The sequence below is a fragment of the Melanaphis sacchari genome, unplaced genomic scaffold (genome assembly GCF_002803265.2).
Source record: "Melanaphis sacchari strain LSU unplaced genomic scaffold, SCAv2.0 Contig43_pilon_pilon, whole genome shotgun sequence".
Classification (NCBI taxonomy): domain Eukaryota; kingdom Metazoa; phylum Arthropoda; class Insecta; order Hemiptera; family Aphididae; genus Melanaphis; species Melanaphis sacchari.
The window spans coordinates 2550724-2568562 of record NW_020271284.1 but is presented as its reverse complement, the minus strand read 5'-3'; the positions used below and the strand labels follow the sequence as shown (position 1 = coordinate 2568562).

Here is a 17839-nt window from a genome sequence, read left to right as displayed (position 1 = left end):
AGACAAAAATTGTAAAAGCAAAATCTATCGATTATTTTCATATTTAAAACATGTAAAACTGATTCATTAATACTAATTATTACACTTTATTATGACTAGAGTACTAGACTGTTTAATAAATATTAAGTGTTCAAACTATATGTCATCAGGTATAAAGAATTTTTTTATCACATATTGTAACTAACAAAATATAATTTAAAATTAACCAAGCACATATATGTGTCTTAATTAATCAAACAAGTTGGGTATAACCTAATAGTTTATTTTATCTCAATGAAAGTTTTTATTTAAAAATTCTCATTCATATTTAAACAATCTTCAAGTGGTTCAAGTCTGATTAAGGCCATTAAAAAAGACATGGAGGCAGAGGCGATTAGTGTTTATGTGTATGTGCACTACTGCCACTACCTACCCAAACATAAATCATAATGATACAATCAAGTACCTGTAATGTTATTAAGGTTATATTTCAAAAAATAAAAATTCAGAATATGAAAATAATATAATACCTGAATTGGATTATTTTCTAAGGCCAAACGGCTAGGTAGTTGTTCGCACCAGAACGGTACAGTATCTATGTATAGTAGTACAACAGCGCACATATTTTGTAAAGAGTAAAAATTAAAATAAGTCAGAACACGCGATCACGTTATAATGAAATTGATGTGAACATTCGTTTCAAATGTTTCAATGTTCAAAAATCAAAACCAATTAAATTATTTTCAGCGAATTATTTTTGTTGTTGCGCGTCGTCATTATAATTTATTTTTACTCTCACTCGTTTATATTATATTTTGATTATTAGCTGATAATTTTACTTTCGTAAATTTAAACAACAATCGTATTTCTTTTTTCTTTGTTAATTTGTAAACAATTATTTAATACAATCTATAATATATAAATGTATATTGGTTATATTGTTTTCGGGTGTGCACTATTTTATAAAAAATTTTAATTATTGTATCATAATGTGAATAATAGGCTAGGGTAAAACTAAAGAAATAAAAAATTTCAAGTGTTGAGTAACAAATTTTGAAAGTCAGATTACCATTTGCAGACTTGCAGTACAGTTAACAACAGTATACTGTGAATACACTACTTCGTCGCATTGCAACGCCCGTGATGTTGGCGCGTGCGGCAGATGCAAGTCCGGTCATCATCCCCCTCGCGGTGGCGGCGACGCGACCCTTTCGTCAAAGGGACGTGCGCGTGGTGGGCGGCCGTTAAGCGCATGTGCACCGGGAGGGTTAAAAACGTCAATAGGATAATATGCCGTTCGCAGCAGTGCACATCAGCAGCGTCCTTCCGACTTTCCCGTCGGTTTTAAATTCGGAAAAAGAATAAAAATCTACGGGGAAAACGACAGTGCACACATATCCACATCGAAGGTACCACGATGGTGGAACCGGAAGTTGAAGACGTGGCCTTTCTGACAGCCATCAACCATTACAGTGAGTATATTATACAAAATATTATTTACTCATTTACAAATATGCACACACACACACAAACACACACACACATACAACAATAGGTACGCAACTATGTCGTTTGAATAAGCCTAAATAGCTATTTACGGATTATTATTTTCATGATACAGAAATAGCACATTTTTATGATTTTTATTTTTTTACCAGGAGATAATCAGGACATGATGCACAAGTCTGGGATATACGAACACACAGCCGTGACGGCGTGTTCGCGGAGAACAGCTTTGATCATGGCCGGCACCACTCTATTTCTCATGTTTTTGTGTTCTGTGATTATTGCCTACGCCGGACCTCAAAACGGTTAGTTTTTCACAGCTAAAAATGCATTGATATATCTATTTATTACTATTATATATGCTATTATTTATACAAGCACGATTGCCTATACCTATTAAAATGATGGATACATTTTTAGATTTTACATGATCAATAGACACTTGATAATAATCTATCCACCCCTTCAAATCGGTTTCAATTTATTATACTTTACCTTTTAATTTAGTTGCCGACACTACTATGTTTGGAAACAACGTCAATAATTTTATTTACCGTAGACATGCACGTGGATAAATGTTATTACGTTATATCGTTTAAAATAATAGTAATTTAATATCGCTGTTGCATGTTCCAGTAACAAGTGTTTATTTTTTTCTGTCGAAGTTTAACGATTTGTTTTTTCCTCGGCATATCATATATCTACCTATTTATACTACACTTACAAATATATTATTATATTACCTTTTTAGATTCTGAGCAAAGTTAAATGAACGTATTGGTTTGACAATGATATGTTTATGTTGGTTTTTTGTATCGAAGAAACTGTATAGATATCAGAAACATACTTCAATCTCAATAATTTTGACGATACTTTTTGGTATCAAACTGTATCTAATATACATAATTAATATTTTTATAAGTAAAAAAAAAATTATCCGTACTTTACAAAATAGTCAAAATCAAAAAGTTTGAAAAATTAATATAATAAAGTTCCTCACATTATGTTCTTATAACAATTAAAATATATTGAAAATACGTGGTCAAAATAATTGTTTGAAATGCAATATTAAGATTTTACTTAAATTGTTATTTCTCTTTGAATTTGAAATATCCAATTTTGTCTAATTTAGAACTTCAAATATCTAAAAAAAATTGTACCAATGTATTTTTAGTGTATTATTGACTATTTCCTTTTGAACACTCTAAGAACAAACCATAGCAAAAATACTAAACTTCTATTAAACTACTACTCAGTACCTACACAGTTATAAATATAATATCTTATACTATTATACTATAATAGGTATATTAAATAAAGTACTAATATAAATTGCTTTATATTAGCTTCTCGTTTCTTTTTCTCTTTTTATATTTTTTAATAATTTAATGGCTTTATAAATATTTAACAAACAAATATAATATAAAATCAATAGTATAAATTATACTAACATTACTTCTGTATTTAAAATTTTTTCTAGATTGTCCATGCATTGGCGAAAAGCCAATATTTTTGTCCGACGATGATGGAGTCAATAGATCTCGATCAATTATACCGATTGCCACTAATGGCGATATATTTCCATGGAATAACGTGCGTTTACCAACATTTGCTAGACCCTATAGTTATCACATAAAAATACATCCAAACTTAACCAGCTTAGACGTAAAAGGTATTGATTTTATGAATTAAATTAAATTCTATTTTTAGTAGTATAACGTGAACGATTATATGTTATATAGGCCAAGTATTAATTAACTTCAGACTTATTCGAGATACCGATTACATTGTTTTTCATAGTAAAAATCTTACCATCGTTGAAAAAGTGAGTTTTTAGTGAGAAATAATAAGAGGAACAGTTTACAATTACTACCCATACGTCAGATTGATTTTTAACTTTATTTTTATCGAAAAGCGAGTTGTGAATGCTGAAAATCACGATAAGATTTACGAAGTGTCCAGGATGTTGGAATACTCTGCTGGCCAACAAATACTATTGGAGTTCGAAGAAACATTATCCGCCGATCGCAATTATACGCTGATTATAAAGTATGCGACACGGTTGAGCAGAGAGTTGGAAGGTTTTTACATAAGCAGTTACACAACGAGTAAAGGTGAAAGAAGGTGAGTCATTAACTGCAGCCTGCAGGGTAGACGGGCTATAGTATTGGCGCAAATACTATCAATAAAATCTAATATTTAGGGGTCGATTTTAATTTTGGGAGAGATCAAGTCTCATCCCTCATAAATTAATTGACGTCAATATAACTATACCTGTGAGTTGGTAGCAATAAACGTTCGTCAATAAAGTGAATAATAATTTTAGATACTTGGCAACGACTCATTTTGAACCGACGTACGCTCGTTCAGCATTTCCGTGCTTCGACGAACCCCAGTTTAAAGCTAAATTTCGTATGTCAATCTTAAGAAATAGATTCCACATAGCTCTGTTCAACATGCCGATTAAAGAGTCCGTGGACGACGGGCTATACATGGGAGTTGGACTGGTAGGGATATAATCGATTATTTTCTTAAATATACTCATTACGTATAAAGAATAATAGGTAATAATAATTATCATGGTTTTTAGATGCGTGACGACTTTGAAGAATCTGTAGAGATGAGTACTTACCTTGTGGCATTTGTTGTTTGTGATTATCAATACGTACACGCGCAAACATTACAAGGAGTAGCTGTACGAGTATATGCTCCACCTGAATTGTTATCCCAGACTTCGTTCGCCCTAAGCACTGCCACTAAAGTCATGGACCATTATTCGGATTTCTTTGGAGTACCGTATCCACTACCGAAACAAGGTATAATATTATAATAATAATCGTACATCCCAATATATAATATAACTTACTATTTATAGACTTGATTGCCATACCGGATTTTGGTGCCGGAGCAATGGAAAATTGGGGTTTGATCACATATAGAGAAACTTCTATACTATATGACGAAAAAGAAACTTCTGCGGCTGCGCATCAGTGGGTGGCTGTGGTGGTAGCCCACGAATTAGCACATCAATGGTTCGGCAACTTGGTGACGATGTGTTGGTGGAACGACTTATGGCTGAACGAAGGATTCGCCAGTTTTTTGGAATACCGTGGAGTTGACCATGTGATGCCTGGATGGTCGATGATGGCTCAGTTCGTGTTGGACAAGACCCAGCAAGGATTGAAACTTGACGCGTTATCCACCTCGCATCCGATCAGTGTTAGTGTACACGATCCGGTAGAAATCGAGGCCATATTCGACTCCATATCTTACAGCAAAGTAATGCACATTAATTTAATAGAATATATTTTATATTTTTTTAAATACCTAGTATTTTAATTTTAAAATTCGTTGTACAGGGAGCAGCGATTTTATACATGTTAGAAAAATTCCTTGGACTAGAAACCTTACGAAGCGGACTAAATGATTACTTGAATATACATAAATACGGAAATGCTGATACTACAGACCTGTGGAGCGTACTAAGCCAACATGCTAAAAATACTGTACAAGTCAGAGTAAGCGAATCATATTAGACGACTAGGGGTAGTCACCCAATTCCAATCCGTTTATAATGATTTCGTTTTTAGTACATAATGGACACTTGGACATGTCAGATGGGTTTCCCCCTGATCAAAATAAGCAGAGAAAATAGTTCGTCTTCAAACAATGCAGTCTCGTTCACGGCAATGCAAAGTCGATTCCTTTTGACCTCACAAATCGTCAGTAAGGTGAAAAATCGTGCCACACCATCTCAGTATGACTACAAGTGGTACGTACCATTGAGCTTTTACACGGACATTACAAGTTATCGTGAACAAGAAGTAGTCTGGATGAACATGACTGATGGTGAGTTATAAATTACCTATGTATACATATTTTAATTATATATATATATTATATACTACATAGTACATAGTGCATACCTTGACACCTAGTAGTGTTTGATGTACCTACCTTTATAATATTTAATAACTCGAGGTACCTACCTATTACTTAGCTCGTATAATTATATACCTATCTGTTGAGACATGGAAAACATAGCAGAGTAATAAGTGCAAATAACTAATTAACAAATGTAAATATAACAATTTTGAAAAATCAGTAAATTTAAATAAGACATTATAATTTAAAGATTTTTCTACGTCAACGCATATTTTTTTTTTAAAGTATTCGATAGACAAATTTTTAAGTCAACAAAAAAAAAATATAATTTTTACTTCTATGATTAATAAAAACATCGGCCCTATCAATGAGTAAATTAATAACCAAGACAATAGCGTGAATCTACAGTTTTTAATTTACATTTTTTTTTTCACTTAATTTTATAATTAATATTATTATATTAAATAAATTGCCCGGTACCCAATCATTCATCTATTTTGGTTTTGAGGTAATTAGGTACCTACCTCAAAATTCCACTGAATTGAGGTATCTATTTTTGAGTTCACATCCAAATATAAACTTCCTATGATGTTTTATTTATGTTTTATTCTCATGTAAATATTAAAATATATTGTGTTTGAAAATAAATAAACTAAAATGTTTTCATTAAAAAAAAAAAAAAAAAAAGATTATTTCCACTTTTTAATGCGTATAATTACATTTTTAAGAACATATCTTACCAGTTTTTAACGGTGGAAATTATGAATCTCGAATTAATAACATAATTGTATTTTTAATAACAGTGAGATTCGAGGTTGATCCAAAGGTACGATGGTTGAAAGCCAACGTCAATCAGTCCGGATTTTATCGTGTAAATTACGATGATGGGTTGTGGAACGAAATAATTGGACAACTTCAATTAAACCATGAGGTGTTCAGTGCAGCAGACAGGGCTTCTTTGATAGACGATATTTTCACTTTATGTCGAGCAGGAATACTCAACGTCACTGTTCCTTTGGAACTCTCTAAATATTTGTATAAAGAAAGAGATTTCGTTCCATGGGCAACAGCTCTTGAACATTTTGAAAACTGGAGCAAGATTTTATCAGAATCATCTCCATATAAACTGTTTTTGGAATATACGAAGAGTCTTCTTGGTCCCGTAGCTCGATCCGTAGGATGGGACGACCAAGGAACTCATTTGGAAAAGTATGTATCTATGATTATTTGTTATGGGTATATATATATAAGTTCGCAACTTAAGTTACTCAGCTCATAATCAAAAAAAAATTTGTTATGGAAAGTATTTTTAAGCTAAAACTAAAATTTACAATTAATGTATACTAAATTTAATTTTTATATTGTGTTGTATTTTTTAATATACATAAATATATAAATGTAACACAAAATTTTAGAAGATTGATTATTATTAATAAGTCATAGTTCATACTTCATAGATAATACATTATGATAACTTGTAGCCTAATAAATAGTAATTCAAAAATCTAATAAATTAATTTTTTAGGAATTTAAATAAAATTATTTAGAACTATGAATGTTTATAGTTATGTTATTCTATGATATTTTACATATTTTGTAGCTTTAGGTATCAAAACTTCAAACTTGATATTTAAATTCTAGGTTTTTACAGATTCATTTCTTAACTCAAGAAAGGTTCAAAATTATTACATTGTTTTTAAGTGACATTTTTCAATTATATTTTAAATATTATTTATTACTAGATAAAGATGATAAATTAAACCAAACTTTTGTTTTATAAATATTAAAAAATTATCATTGCATTCAACCTGTATAAGTATTAAAAAAAAAAAAAGAATAAAAATAATGAAATATAGCTTACATAGAAATATTTTGTAAGATTCAAATTTAAAAAATATGAATAAGAAAACAAATTATTGATGGGGAACTACTTAGTACTTTACTATCAATAGGTACATTATAATTTTATATCATGGTTAAATTTATTCAGTCAAACATACTTATTTTTGAAGTGTAGTAATAGTACTGCTATTAATCAGTAGTTCATATTTTTAGTCACTAGAAAAGTAGAAAATTAGTTTATATAATTTAATATTTTATACCTGAAATTTTTAGATTAATGCGATCACAAATTTTATCTGCGGCTATCATATATGGAATTGAAGATGTGGTAAAAGAAGCAAAAAGTAGATTTGAAGAATGGATGTATGAAAACAAACGTATACCACCAAATTTAAGAGAAGTAATTTACTTGGCAGGTAATAGCAGTAATTTATATTATTTTTTTTTTATATTTAGTATTAAAAATATTTACTAATAGGTATCATATACGGAGACGTTAAAGAATGGAATTTTTGCTGGGATAAATACAATCAAAGTCGTATTCCAAGTGAACGTCAATTACTCCTTACAGTACTTGGTGCTTCTAATGATCCTTGGTTACTTCAAAAGTAATATGTCTAATACTTAAAATTAAAATGTTCATTATCTTTTTAATTTCATTTTTAGACTTTTATTGACCACATTGGATAGCTCAAAAGTTAAAGCACAGGATGTAAAAATGGTTTTTGGCGTGGTGGCTTCACAAGGATCACAGGGTCAACTGCTGGCATGGCGTCATCTGAAAGCTAACTGGGACAATCTTCAAACACTTTTTGGAAATGGAACTTTTACATTGGGAGGCCTAATTACAGCAGTTACATCTCATTTTGCAACTGAATACGATTTTAAAGAAGTATCTGATTTCTTCCGTTACATAGATGTAGGTTCAGGAACTAGAGCTTTGGAACAAAGTTTGGAAATGATACAACTCAATGTACATTGGGTTAAAAATAATGAGGCCCAAATATATGATTGGCTGGTGAAAAATTCAAAATCAAAGAATAACAAAAACTGAAAAAAATATTACAGTGTAACATAGTGTGTATTTTTAAAGTAATAAATCAAGCAAATATGTAAGACTGATAAGATAAAAATGAGAATTTAGGAAATAAATTTGAAATTAATCATTTCAAATTTATTTTTTTAATTTGAAGGAGTAGAATATTTTGAGTATGAAAATGAAATATAAATATAATTCTTAATTTAATAAATAAATTTAAATTTGCTTTTCTAGCCAATAGTAGTAAATTTAATTTAACCTTTTTCAATGTCGGCCAATATGTTAATATTGAATATGCTTTTAAACTGTAATTGTTTAATTTATAAAAATTAATTCTTTTTGTATGTAAAATTAAATATTCATTTTGAGTACTAAACTTCAGAGTTTTTGAAACTGAAAATCTTATACAATTATTGATAATCAGTTTGTGTTTACAGGGTTAATACGTATGAATAATATGCATTTCTACGTATTTAACCTTAATATTAGTATTTTTACTAGATCTTTAATTGCCAAAAAACTAATTTGCTAATAAATCCATTTAAAAACACATTTGCTTTGTTTTAATTATATTTTTATATTATAAATTATAGAATATTAATCAATAAGATGAAACAATTTTATAAATATTTATCATAACAATAATAATATCCCTTTTATTTATTTTTGATTCATGTTTATACTTCAAAACAAAATATTATTAATTACAAACAATGAATATGGTAACAACACATTTTTAAATACATAAAGAAATAATGTAAGACTATTTAATAACTTAAAAAGAGAATATTGCAGTAAAAATAATGATGGAGGATACTTTTTGAAAATGATGATCATATTTTGTGATATTATTGAGTACCTGAGAAATTGAATTCACTTAAATAATTTTATAACAAATAATTACATAAAAACTGAATAATAACTCACTAAAGTGCTTATTCCAGGTATCCATTGCCAGGTCACTAATATAATTGCTTGTGTCTGTGATTAATATTTTTAAGGTCGTTTTGATTTTATCATTTAATATATCATCCTTACTGTGGTATAATAATACACTAAATAAAATTATGTTTCATAAATATTGAATTAATTATGAATATAATCATACTCAGAAAATGAGGTCATCATCACATTTAATGTTTTGACTAAAGCATAGCGAACATTTGGATTTTCGTCAAATTGATGGTACACGACATGAGGAAATAGCTTGTTTAACATCAATTGATCACAGATTTCAAAAAAATTCTAATTCAAGTAATTCAAGGTTTTTGTAACTTTACTATTAAGAACCCATCAAATAAGTTAGTTTTTGAGATCAAAAGAATATTTAATAGCTAACATCTAATCATAGAACATTGGCTTATTAAGTATCCAACAAATCATTATTTCACTGCATTCTCTTTTATATTAATGTTTAGTGTTCTAAATTGTATACACATTATTGTTGCACATACTTTAGCAAATGATAAAAAAGCCATTTTATTGTAGGTATTTCTCGAGTAAGATAGTTTTATAAGGTATGGCACTATATATGTTTGAGCCCAGTCCATTCCAAATTCACCAACTAGTAGTTTAAACACATCCATGGCGGTTTGTTGAACAGTTGGTTCTATAAAATGTTAAATACTTTACTTAACTCCTACTTAGTCTCATACAAATATTTAACTCTTTTATACAAAAGTTATTGATTCAATGATTAAAAAATAGAAATAAATAATATTTACTCGTGTCAGTTAATAGTATTAAAAATGATTTTTCTAAATAATCTTCAAAAAATTTGAGACCTTTTTGAATTGCCAATATATATAAATAAATTGCACCAGTATTTCGCATTTTCCATGAATCATTTATAATAAATGCTTTCAAACAGCATATTAATCGATCTTCTGGCAGTACTATCAAATTCTAAATATATAAATAAAAATTTTAATAATAAAAATAAACAGGGTGAACCAATGAGCTTTATTTAAAAAAATTTCTAGTTGAAAAAAAATACACTATCTAGATAATTAATTTTAAAAGTAAATACGTTATTATAATATCAAAGGCTTTTCTTTGCCAAAAAATCAAGTAATGCTTTTCTTTATAAATATGTATAATAAATTATTTTTATAAATAAATGTTCACTTAAGCTATATTTTCTCTTAATGCAATGTACAATTTGATTAACTTTGATTTTATTATAGTAATATTATTAAATTACCTGTTTATAGTTTATTATTGATAAGTATTAAAATTTAGAGTAGGTATTAACGTACCTAATACAATGAAATATTTAGATAACAATGTGCAGAGAAAAAATATGTCTTAAAAATAAAGTACTCATGTTAGGTAAAATAAGTATTAAAAATAAAATATGCTTACTAAATATAATTAATAACTAAATATAATTAATACCACATTACATTTTTAAATACACTATATTTATATTATTATATTTACATTGTACTGTGATCCTAAAATATCCTTCATATATTTCACAACATTAAATATTACATCAACATTTTTGTCTTTAAGTAATTTGTTTACCAAGTCCACAAAATAATCTTTAATTCTGTAATATAGGTATACATAGTTTGTCAACCAGTGGTAACTTGCACGTTTTAAAGAATTACTTGTACATAATTTTAATATATTGAATTATTAAAAGTATAATATTGCTTACATGCATTTGACATATTATATACATGAGCCAGCCACTCATTGTTATACATTTTAGTTATAGATAAATATAATTTACTGGGCGTTTCAAGAAATGATTTTGATCTTTGGTGGTTTAAATCCAAAAATTATTATTTATTGTTTCTTATTATTGTATAAGTAATTGTTTATGTTTTAACTGTTTAAATGTTAATGGATTTAATTTTAAATATTTGTTTACATTGACGTGTTATACATAACATCATTTCAAAATAAAGTAAGATGGCATTTTTAATTTTTTATTTTTCAACAATCAATAATTTGGCACGCCCATGATAATTAATTAATAATAACAGGGTTAAAATATTTTATAAATTTCTATACATTATGTAACTTACACTACACTAGGCATTATTTTTCCAAATTTTGCCAAAACTGCTGGTACCTCCAATTTACATTTAACATCAGAATCATGACTTAAATTGTATAATGTTGGAATTAAAAATTTAGTTACTAATTTAGTAGCTTCTAAGTAAGTCAAATTTTCATAAAGAATAACAGTACAATCATAAAGAACACTGACAGACTGCAATCGGACTTCTATTTTTTGATCTTTGGCTAATGAAATGAGTATTTTCATTATATTTTCAGTAAGCTTTAAGCAACTTACACCAATTGTAAGCAACTATTTAAAAATTAATTATTAAACACTTAAAGTAAATATTAATTAAAATTTAATATGATACCTTTGCAATATTCTTGATGAGTATTGAACGTACTCTACATGAAGGGTCATTTATTGAATTCAACACAATAGGAAGAATTATCTGTTTATTGTAAGATATATCAAATTTGTTTGAAATTGTTATTGCTGTTGATAAAGCCAAAATTCTAACGTGCTCCTGTATAAAATAATATATTAATTTAAATTTTTATAAATTTTATAAAATTACATTTTGGTCAAAACTAAATTGTTCCAAACGTGGTGTTAATTTACTGTCAAAAATTGACATGTGGACAACCTCGCTGAAATCAACTAAATTATTAGCTGCATTTTGACGAACAGAAGGTAACGAATCTAAACTTAAGAAACAATGATAGTCAATCAAGTCACCTATAGTAAAACAATTGTAATATTAAAAAATATACAGCAAATATTAAATACTAGACATTTACTTTGATGTTTCGGACTGACGCGCATATAAACTGAAGTGAAAAGATGACTAACAGACAAACGTTTTGCACTTCTATCATTCATTGTTAAACTAGCAATAAAAGGTATAAAATAGTTCTCCAAATCAATTACTTCCATAATATCAGCTAATGTTTGCAATGATTTTATGGCGGCCATTCTAACATCACTAAGTTTAGAACCAGCTAATTCTTCTAGAGGAAGCTAAAAAGTGGATAACAATTTTATTTGGGATTGTTTTCATTAAATATGATTGATAGATTCTAGTACCTATAATATAATATTATATTTTATAATATCTTATAGAAAATTTTTGTAAATGAAATATTTAAAAGATGTGAAAACTGAGTACATTATATAGTAATTTATTACAGTTTTCAAATATTTCATCTAAATAAAATCAAACATCCTTGTAAAATAGTATTTAAAATATAGATAGATCAATAGATGATAAATTATTACAAGGTAGTTAAATACATTGTACCTTAAAAATTGTACAGATAAATCAATAAACCTAGAAGAGAGCAATGGTGAAATGTTAAAAGATCATTGGAGATAATGAGACGTCTATATTATAACATTAAATTATCGTTGTGCTTTTAGACATGTCTAATCATACCACTCTCACCGTAAATATTTTTGTTTTATTTTATTTTTAAGTAATAATTAATAATTATTCATTTATCGACGGCTATAAGCTTGTTAGTTTTTAATTTACAGTTTGATTATTTTTAATTTGATAGGTATTGCCTAAATAGGAAGTGGCGCAATCAGGATTTATTCATGGGGGGGAGGGGAATTAAAAAAATTTATTTATCCATTGATTTTTTTGTTCTTTTCCTTAAATAATACTTACATTTAATGCTTAATAAACAAAATTATATTATTTAATATACATATTTTTAAAATTTTTAAATTTATATTTACCATGTAAGTATGTCAATTGATTATTATTATTATTATGCCAGTATAGTCATTACTTCATTAGACATTAGTCTTAATATTGATTTCATTTATACATCGAATTCGACGTATTATTAATTATTAACAAAATACCAAATCTAATAATCAATTTAATCAAAAAAAAATGATGTAAATTTTAGGTTAACTTTAAAAAATAAAAATAAATACTATAAAATAAGCCAAGGGGGGGAGGTACGGACCCTGAGTTCACCACTGATACTTAGGTATCAAAAATATATTATGTCTGATTTATTTTTTTATTCACCGTCTCCTTGATCTAAAACTTCACGCCTTGTCACCGGAAATGGTTCGGCTACATTATTTTCTATGTATATATATTATATACATACTTACTTTATAATAGTACCTACATATCTTACCAGTAAAATGTGAGTATATTTTGGTCCTCCCACATAATTTTCAAATTCACCAAGAATTTCAGCTAAATTTTTCAATCCTGATAATTTTTCAGCAATAATGAGATGAGTAAGGTATGGTACTAAGTGTTTACGAGTATTTTCCGCACCGAGTTTTAAAGCGACATCCCGTAAGAAATTCATTGATTCCAAACGATTCTATTGGTTCATATAATAAAAAAATACGTTGTTAATAAATTTAATTATAATATAGTGGCGAATCTGATTCATATTGCTGTTCATAATTTAATACCTGTATAATAAATATACTAAAGTATTTACGACAAGTTAATATTACACAAATAAATTATGAATAATAAACTAAATATTTAAGAAGACATTTAGATACATCAGTAATTTTTAGCGGCAAAATACGTCCACGAAAAACGAAACAGAATTAAAAAGTTATTTTAAAATAACAATATTTGTTACTAAATTTGTAGACGACAATAATTAGAAAACAACCTCATCACTTTATCAGTATTTTTTGAAATATTAATTGTTTAAAAAGCTACAGTTATTTAAAAATAAAGATCTTTACTCTTTGTAACTTAATACTTATTGAAAATACTTTAGTATTTTGTAGGTATTAATTAGATAGGTATACCTCATACTCAAAGGCGCCCATATGGCAGGGGGGCAAGGGAGGGACATGTCCCCCTTGGGAAATATTGAAAATGTTGAAAAATTGTTTACATAAGATCTACAATAAGTGAAGATTGACTTGATGGATTATGCATGATAAGCGTACATAGGGAAAAAATTGATGATAAAACGAATGAATACATAGAACAAGTAATAATTATATTTGGTGTTAAAAAAAAAATTTACAATTTTTATTTGTAAATTAATATTTTTAATCAAATGAAAATTCAATAAATAACTTTTATGGTTAATTGGTTAAATAATTATTATTTCATAATCTTCCAGTTTGATATATAAAATACGTATAATATTATAATGTTAAATTGTAAACCCCTTCCTATCTCATGGACATAATTAAAATTTTGCCCCCCCTTGAAAATTTTTTTATGGGCGCCCTTGTTTAAACTACTATTATAGAGCTCCATTGATTATAATTTATAAATACTAGTATTTATAGATCAAAATTTTAAAATTTTTAAGTAAAATAACAACTAACATTTCAACTTTTTTTTCTATACAGAAGAGTACAATAAGTAAATTGGATAATGTAGTAATAATAAAGACGACTTGGTTCATGGTTGGCTTGAGTGGGAAAACCGTCCATCAACAATAGGTACCTCATTACTTTCTGATTAATTTGGTGGGTTCATATGAAGAGACTATTTTTAAAATTTTTTTTTCTATTAAGCTCTTTAATTTTAAAACAGAAATAAGCAAGTAACACAACTTAATGATAATGTCAAAATTATAATCGATTTCGACGGTTTTTTTGAAACCAAATATCAGTTATATATCAATATATCGTTATATATTAATTAAATACCTAACTGAAATTATTTAAAATTTTAGAATTAAATAATTTTTTTCCCGAGTAGGTTGAGATTAATAATTAATATTAATTAAAATTAAATTTAAATATTTATTTCCTGTTATAATAGTTTTATTTATTATTTATTTTTTTTTTTTATAGAAAAAATGGCAAAATGATGTTTTCTATTAACAAATAAACGTAGGCACCACGAGAGGATGCAAGGTGATGCACCTACATTCCTTCCGGCTTTTCAAAAATAAATAAATAAATAAATAAATAAATAAATAATGGCAGTGAAAATATTTTATTTTACTTAATGTAAAATACCTGAAAAATATCTTGGCAATGCTTATGTAAGTATAGGTATAAAATAATATTTCCGTCAAAATAAAATGTTTCAACTGACAGAAACTTACCGCAAGGCGATCACAGTTAATAGTAGTTTCGATAAATAAGCGATCGTGCAAATGACCATCGTTTAACGCAAAATGGTTATCGCCGCGGCAGGTTTCGAACGTTTCTTGTTCAGTTGATTCAGGCGATTCAGCCATAGTAAACAGTAACCACTTGCCTCTGTAGACAGATTGAAAAACGATTGAAAGTATAGACTATTTTTATTTTTTACTTTGATAATAAAATATCGATTATAGAATTATGAATATGTAATACAAACCGAGTAAAATAAAACAATAGGTACCTATTGACGATATTACCGACTAGGTACCAAATACCAATGTTTTAAAACGAATATTATTTATTAATCATTGTAGTGACTAGATATAAATCACGATTAATTAGGTAACTATTTATTTAATCATGGTACAAATAACAAATTAAAAATGCTAAACTGTGGTTATAGGAACGTATTGAAATGTCATTCATTTGATGCATAAGATGCATTAAACTCTACACGTAAAGTCATCGATGACCTATAATGCAATTTCTTCCATAGATATTTCCACTTATTAACAACCATCAATCATTATTCATCAAAGATTCAAAGATGTAGGTATATAAAACATTAAACAATATATTACGCTTTCAGTCATAATAAGTTATAATTTATAACTAGTAAGTATTGTATAGTAAATTATAAAAATTAAATTTTATATTATAATTATAATTGATTAAAATGATTCAATATTATTCTATTATTTTCAGAAATTTTTTTAACAATGCTTTCTCATTAACAATAATCATTGTGATGATTAATGATAATCAAGTTTTGTTCAAATTTGGTTGAACTAATTTTTCAATGTTATTGTCACTTGTAGGTAAATATGTTTTAATAGTCAACATAAATTTGAATAAACAGTTTTAAATTTAATACATAGTATATATTATTTTATTACCTTAGTCATTTTTACAACAAGTAGATAGGTACTTATAAAATATCAAAACAATTTTTTTGCCATAAAACATTACTTTTTACAAAAAACACTGGGGTGGTTAATATAATAATTAGTGACATAGGTGATAGGTATCCCACCATCTTTTACTAGAACGATGATTTTTAGTTAGGCTATTGAAACAAATATTAATATTATATTATAGTTAAAATAAAAATATGTAAAAGCTGGAAATTTATTAAAATTGTAGTGGGACCTTAATTCCTTATATTTGACTAAGTTTTAAAATTAGTAATCTAACCAAACTATGAAAAATAAATCTTTTATGCGTTTTTCAAAACTTTGGGTTCTAGAAGTTAGAAATATATTAACTTTTTCAATAAGACTTTAAAAATATTAAAAAAAAATGTATGTCATACTTATTTTTAAGGAATTATCATCCAATTTATCTTGAATTGAAAAACCAGTTTTTTTTCTAACGCAATTGTACTATAAACGTACAAAATAAATAGTTTAATTAAATGTTGGATTTAGTACTTACCTTTTTTGAGTAATGGTGTTATTACTGAAATTTTAATGCTCACCAGAATTGAGAATAGTAAACATGACAATTTTAAAGATGTATGATAATGATAAAGATTCAATTAATAGAAGTATATTTAAATTTGAGAATTTTTACTGTAATTCTATTCATTCTAGGAAGTCATCTTTTAAGGCTTTTATTATTTCTTGGCCATCAATTATGCTAAATGTATTAAATGAAATATTTTTGGTGATAGTGGTTGTAAAGTTATTCAATAGATATTTGTATTGTCTATGGTATGTATTGTTTTATTTGGTTATACATGTTTAGTGCTGCTGTTGCATTCATAAAACATTTTAAGATTTTTTTAAACATTTTTAATATTTTTTTTAAGCAATTTGATATTTCTTTTAATTTGTTTTGTTTTGTGTAGCTTATTACCAAATATATTAATAATAATTAGAATAGAAAATTGTTTATAGTTTCTTCAATAATTTTGAGTTCTTTCCAGTTCATATTAATAATGTTTATTAAGTTTAGCTTCTTTTATTGTATTAATTAAGGTATTCTTATATTTAAAGTAGTATTGTTCAAGTTTTTAAATTAATGAATGTTTCTTTAAAGTGAAGTGTATGTCTACAATGAATTGATAAAATAATTGCTGTGTTGTCCATTTTCTTAGCCTTTGATAATGCTTTTATTTTTTAAGAATAGTTTTTCTTTATTTAAAATGTCTATCAATTTTTTGTTGCAAAATGTACATTAGAATTGTTAAATGTTGATGACTAATAATAGTTCTTTAATGATATATGTTTAATATGGAATATTAGAATATACAATTAAATAATTTGAGATTCATAAATACATCAAATATTAATTACAGAAATTATCAATAGCAAGCATAGATTTAGAAGTTAGGTACAGTAACCCTCTACACAAAAAAAGAAAAAAATGGTGAAAATGAATATGTTATTACATATTTCTAAATATCAGATATATTATGTCAAAAAAATATTGGTTTTTTGGTTAATTCTATGTTTAAAGCTTCC

The 17839-nt window shown here is 26.9% G+C and overlaps 2 protein-coding genes across 2 annotated transcripts; one reads left to right on the top strand and one right to left on the bottom strand.

The window, feature by feature from the left end:
* Window positions 1-1396: 1396 nt before the first annotated feature.
* LOC112597863 (endoplasmic reticulum aminopeptidase 1-like) lies at window positions 1397-8405 on the top strand. The gene is made up of 14 exons (XM_025344098.1): window positions 1397-1451; window positions 1638-1790; window positions 2966-3157; window positions 3228-3310; window positions 3401-3609; window positions 3812-3992; window positions 4076-4301; window positions 4361-4764; window positions 4845-5003; window positions 5076-5334; window positions 6174-6579; window positions 7486-7628; window positions 7691-7820; window positions 7879-8405. Exons 1-14 carry the CDS (start codon window positions 1397-1399, stop codon window positions 8264-8266), a joined length of 2988 nt encoding a protein of 995 aa, XP_025199883.1. The 3' UTR covers window positions 8267-8405.
* A 621-nt stretch (window positions 8406-9026) lies between these two features.
* On the bottom strand, window positions 9027-15544 carry LOC112597862 (probable serine/threonine-protein phosphatase PP2A regulatory subunit). The gene is made up of 7 exons (XM_025344097.1): window positions 15335-15544; window positions 13427-13621; window positions 12068-12287; window positions 11845-12005; window positions 11638-11793; window positions 9976-10156; window positions 9027-9860 (listed from the first exon to the last, which is right to left on the bottom strand). The coding sequence occupies exons 1-7, from the start codon at window positions 15467-15469 to the stop codon at window positions 9634-9636; spliced, it is 1275 nt and encodes a 424-aa protein (XP_025199882.1). The 5' UTR covers window positions 15470-15544; the 3' UTR covers window positions 9027-9633.
* Between the last annotated feature and the right edge of the window lie 2295 nt (window positions 15545-17839).

Excerpts from the sequence above, each read along its gene's own strand:
- LOC112597863 (XM_025344098.1), top strand. The coding sequence starts at position 1,397 with ATGGTGGAACCGGAAGTTGAAGACGTGGCCTTTCTGACAGCCATCAAC. Across the intron at positions 1,452-1,637 it reads GACAGCCATCAACCATTACA|GAGATAATCAGGACATGATG; the intron begins GTGAGTATATTA and ends TTTTTTTACCAG. Across the intron at positions 6,580-7,485 it reads CAAGGAACTCATTTGGAAAA|ATTAATGCGATCACAAATTT; the intron begins GTATGTATCTAT and ends TGAAATTTTTAG.
- LOC112597862 (XM_025344097.1), bottom strand. The coding sequence starts at position 15,469 with ATGGCTGAATCGCCTGAATCAACTGAACAAGAAACGTTCGAAACCTGC. Across the intron at positions 13,622-15,334 it reads TTAACTGTGATCGCCTTGCG|AATCGTTTGGAATCAATGAA; the intron begins GTAAGTTTCTGT and ends ATGAACCAATAG. Across the intron at positions 12,288-13,426 it reads AATATACTCACATTTTACTG|CTTCCTCTAGAAGAATTAGC; the intron begins GTAAGATATGTA and ends TCCACTTTTTAG.